General features: G+C 68.5%; 2 protein-coding genes across 2 annotated transcripts in view; one reads left to right on the plus strand and one right to left on the minus strand.

Annotated features, from left to right (window-relative positions):
• Positions 1 to 22: 22 nt before the first annotated feature.
• On the plus strand, positions 23 to 253 carry MNEG_5861 (hypothetical protein; the record flags this gene model as incomplete). The annotated part of the gene is made up of 1 exon (XM_014045660.1): positions 23 to 253. A coding segment is annotated over one exon (231 nt), but the record flags the coding sequence as incomplete, so codon positions are not given.
• A 619-nt stretch (positions 254 to 872) lies between these two features.
• The window catches only part of MNEG_5862 (F-box DNA helicase protein 1), a gene marked incomplete at both ends in the record, with an annotated part of 8,876 nt that continues 5,140 nt past the window's right edge, over positions 873 to 4,608 (minus strand). The window contains 8 exons of the mRNA XM_014045661.1: positions 873 to 1,157; positions 1,305 to 1,382; positions 1,810 to 1,881; positions 2,191 to 2,310; positions 2,575 to 2,676; positions 2,892 to 2,961; positions 3,181 to 4,140; positions 4,379 to 4,524. Of these exons, the coding sequence (XP_013901115.1) occupies positions 873 to 1,157; positions 1,305 to 1,382; positions 1,810 to 1,881; positions 2,191 to 2,310; positions 2,575 to 2,676; positions 2,892 to 2,961; positions 3,181 to 4,140; positions 4,379 to 4,524 (1,833 nt within the window). The remainder of the gene's footprint in view (positions 1,158 to 1,304; positions 1,383 to 1,809; positions 1,882 to 2,190; positions 2,311 to 2,574; positions 2,677 to 2,891; positions 2,962 to 3,180; positions 4,141 to 4,378; positions 4,525 to 4,608) is intronic.

Raw genomic sequence — 4,608 nt, forward strand, 5'->3', positions numbered from 1 at the left:
GGGGCCGGCCGCGCGGCGCGAGGAGTGGCCGACACGCTTCGGGCGCTGGCGGCTGGCAGTCAGGCAGGCGGGGGTCGATCTCGATCTGGAGGGCGGCGGCGCACAGCTGGTCGCGGCCCTGGGCATTCCCGCGGACGGCGGCGCGCTGGTGCGGCCGGACGGCGTTGTAGCTGCGAGCGGGGGCCCGGGCGCCGCAGAGGAGTGGCTCGCGCGGCACGTCGGCGGCACCGGGGCTAGCGCAAAGGCTGCGTGAGGGCTGTGAGTCAGCGGGTGCAAGCGCTGCATGGCAGCGTCCAGAGCTGCGTGCCTATTGGGTCGGCAAGCTGTGTGTTGCAGAAGGGTTTTGCTCTTTTCAAACGTCTGCTTCCTGTGCTGCCTCTTGCAGAGGGTTTTCGCGCACTGAAACATGCAGCAAGCCCTTGTACTGTACCAAGCTGTATGTGAATGACAGCAGGATAGCTGACATCTGAGAGGGCGCGTCGTGCGTCCAGATTGACTGTATTGTACTGGCACTGACAATCTCGGCCGCATGTGCACACCACACCAGGAGTGCAGCTCGCGTGTACTGCTCGCGGGCTGCAGCTGTTCCCATCTTCCCTTGATGCACCTGCTTCGACACTGTGAAGTGTTTGATATACACTCAGATTGCTGGGGATTTGTAACACCCTAGGACACGCAACTGGCAATAAGAAAGCAACACCCCGCAAATTTAGCTTGGTGATTGGCTATTCACAATTCAAGCGGCTGCCTGCGCAGCAGTGCCAACTCACAGCCACCATGTACGCAACCACAACATGTAAGATCAAAAGCTTCGCGCCCCACAGCACAGGTCCTTCTTCAAACCCGCTCCCCAATGGAGTGATGGCCCGGCATCACCACGCCCGCCACTCCTCCGGCCCCCGCGGCCGCGCCAGCGCCGCCACGTCAGCGAGCACGCAGCGCGCCGCGCAGTCCCCGCACACCAGGCGCTGCTTGAAGCCCAGCGCCCCCTCGTTCGCCACGGCCACGTCCAGCGCGCGGCCCTCCGCCGCCTTGAAGCCCCCGCGGCAGGCGCCGCATGTGAAAGTGTGGTCCAGGGGGTCGCGCTGGGCGCCGGGCGCGCCGCCCTCGGCGAAATCGCGCTCCATCGCCTCGCGCAGCTGCAGCTGCGAGCGGACCTGCGGCGCGGGCGGACGCGTCCGGCGGGGGTCCAGGGGTCGGGAGGGGTTGCTAGAAGGAAAGGGAGGGCGAGGGACGACGCAGGGGGCCGCGCAGCTGCAGAGGGAGCACGCCCGTGCAGCGGTCGAGGCTGCGTGTGTACGCACCTCCAGGGCGAGGCCCGATTTTCGTCCGCACGCCGCCCTGATCGCCTTGGACAGGTTGTCAGACAAAATCAGGCCCGCCTGGGGGAAGGGAGGAGGCGGCGGTCCAGCAATAACGTGTGTGTGTGAGTGTATGTGTGCGCGCGCGCGCGTGTGTGTGTGTGTGTGTGTGTGTGTGTGTGCGCGCGCGCGTGCGTGCGTGCGCGTCTGTGTGTGTGTGTCCAAATCAGTGTGCGTGCGTGCATTTTTGTCCATGTGTGCATGCGTGCGTCCATGTGTGTGTGAGAGAGGACAAGCGCTTACACGCGTGTAATGCGCGTGTCTGCGATGCTACATAGGGGCGCACGTGAACGACACAGCGGCCCAAAGCCTCGGGTCACAACAGGGCGACGCCGAAAACGCAGCGCCCCTCAGCTCTCATGGCCTCGGCACTCTTGCCGGAAGCTCCCCTGCAAGCACATCCGCTGCGTCCCCAATGCACTTGGCCCCTCACATCACCCCGCCTCACCTGTGCGCGGCTGGCCGACACGTAAACCAGGTTCAGCTCGTCATCGTGGCCACCAGCAGACCGGTTAGGGGCCTGTCAGGGTGAGAAACAGAGTGTGTGGGGCAACACCCAGGGTGTGTGTGTGTGTGTGTGTGTGTGTGTGTGTGTGTGTGTGTGTGTGTGGGTATGTGTGTAGAAACTGCCACAAGGGAAGGGGATGATTGCTCAGCCATATCAGCCACTGCAGGCGTGATTGCGTGTGCAGCGTCGCCGCACCACGCGTCCGTCAAAAGGGCAGCGCGGCACCAATGCTCACCAAAGCGCGGCGCCGCCATCCACAGAGGGCACGCTCGACTTCAAGCACCGCGTGCTCTCCCCCCCCCCCACACCCTTTGCCCTCACCCTGACGCCTGGAGGGGGCAGCTGGGCAAAGTCCTCCGCCAGCTGTACCCAGCCCTCCTCCAGGCCCTTCATCTTGTGGGCCGTCGACAGGATGTAGCGCGCCTCCTCGCGGGACGGCACCTGCGGCGCGGTGGGCGATGCATGTAGATAGGGCACGCGCCTCGACATACACCGCATGTGTGGCCAATACAGCGCTCTTCTGCGCGACGCGTGCGCTCAATACAGGTATGGAGCCGTGAGCCGCAAATGAATCTATTCAGGCACGTGGGCGCAGCCGCCCCGCGCCCGTCCTCCAGGAGAGGTGTGCGACACCCTCGCACCCGCCGGCCCCGCCCCTGTCGCACACAGGGTGCGCTCTGCTTTGGAAATTCACACCCCGCTCACCCGTGCGGCCCAGACGTCGTCGATGAGCCCGAGCAGGTCCTTGCCATACAGGTCAACCAGCCCCACAGCCGCGCGGATCTCGGGCTCCAGGGCCACGTTGCTCTGCACAGCGGCGGTTGCAATCAGTTACCCGACGCCCCTCAACCGGCCAGCTACATGGATATCACGGCACGCATAGTGCATGTAATGACAGCTCCCATTCGCAGCTGCGGCTGGTGGACTGTGGTGCTGCGGCGGGCGGCACAGGGCGCGCTCGCGCTGCACTTCGCCCCCCCACCCCAGACCAACTACGCACTGTGGGGCGCTGACGGGCGCACCTGGATCTCGACCCATGACTGGTACCTCCCAAACCGGCTGCCATCGCGGTTGCCGAACTTGAAGTCCCACCTGTATACAACACAGGGACGGCAGCGCAGGTCTGGCTGGTGCAGCGAGGGCACGTGTGTCCGTGCGAGAGAGAGCGTCCGCCGGCAGGAAGAGAAGCAGCTGAGCGGACCAGCCCCAATTCCTTCAGCCCCGCAGCTCCCTTGCCGCGTGAGCTCCCAGGCCGGAGGGGATCCGCCGACCGCCGGTCAGATTTAGCCGGGGACCCCCAGCTGCACTCACAGCTCGCCGACCCTCTGAAATAGGTCGACCCCGGGGTAGATGGCCCTCCAATCAGCCCTCCTCCCACCAGGCGCCGCCACCGCCGCCTTGCCGCGCCCCTCGAACCCCCCGCCGCGGCCGCCGCCGCCGCCGCCCCATCCGTCCCCAGGCGGCGCCGCGGCGGCGAGGAACAGCGTGGGCGGCTCCTCCCCGGCCGCGCGCGCGGCGGCCATGAGCGCCACGGCGATCTTGAACCAGGTGGCGTTGTACCTACAGATGATGAGCAGCGGCGGCGGCGGCGCGCCCCCCGGCCCCGCCGGCAGGCGCGCCACAGGCTGCGGGGCGGCCTCTAGATCAGGTCTTTGCGGCGATGTGGGCAGCTTCAGCACCAGCGCCGTCAGCCGCGGCGGCGCGTGCGGCGCCGCCGCATCGCCACCCAGGGCCGCAGGCGGCGCGAGGGGACCGGCGTCGCCCGCCCCCGCCTCGGGCGCCGCCGCGGCGCCGTCGCCGTCGCCGTCGCCGCCGTCGCCGCATGGCTCGCTGAGGGCCCCCGTCAGGTCTGCACGCCTGTATGCATCCTGGACCACCTCCGCTGCCGGCGGTGCCCGCGGCCTGACTAGCGCCAGCAGCGCGGCCAGCGCCGCCGGCGCGGCCAGCGCCGGCGGCGCGGCAAATGCCACGCCTTCCGCGGCCGCCGCGGCCTGCAGCTGCAGGACGGCCGCGGCCTCCGCTTCCAGCACCCCCACGCCCGCCGCCGCGGCCGCGGCCGCCGCCCCTTCGGGCTCCCCTTGCGGGCCGGCCTGAGGCCCCTCGCCGGCCGCTCCTGGCTGTCCGCCCTGCTCGGCGGGCGCCGCCCCATGCCCGTGGGGCGCCGCTGCCGGCAGGATGCGATCCAGTGGCCCCTTCAGGACATACACCGTGGCGTGCGGGTTGCCGAGCCCCACGATGCGGCGCTTCTCCGCGTAGGAGCGGTGCAGGACCCTGCCGGGTCGCAGCCGGCGCGTGGCCGCGGCCGCGGCAGAGAAGCAGGCGGGGCGGGGGAGGGGCGTCGCGTCGGCGGGCGCGTCGCATCCGGAAGTCTAGAAGCCACTGGACCGGCCCGGGGCTCCTCAGACTCAGAAGACCCTGCAGCATTGTTTATCAGTACAAAGGCACGTGCGGCATCCCCGCCCTGCCGACGCGCGCTGCTGCACAGGCCCCCTCTCGCCGCCGCCCTCACGTGTTTGCGACCGCCGTCACCTCCGGCCCCATGCGGAACGACGCGCTGAGGGTGAGGGTGCGGCCCAGGGCGGAGCCGTACATGGCCTCCTCTGTCCAGTGGGCGTCACCCAGGGCGTTGCCGGCGCCATTGAAGGAGTAGATGTGCTGCGCGTGTGTGCGTGTGTGTGTGTGTGTGTGTGTGTGTGTGTGTGTGTGTGTGTGTGTGTGTGAGCGCGCGCTGCGTGTGCG

This window comes from Monoraphidium neglectum (genome assembly GCF_000611645.1).
Source record: "Monoraphidium neglectum strain SAG 48.87 unplaced genomic scaffold scaffold00904, whole genome shotgun sequence".
Taxonomy (NCBI): domain Eukaryota; kingdom Viridiplantae; phylum Chlorophyta; class Chlorophyceae; order Sphaeropleales; family Selenastraceae; genus Monoraphidium; species Monoraphidium neglectum.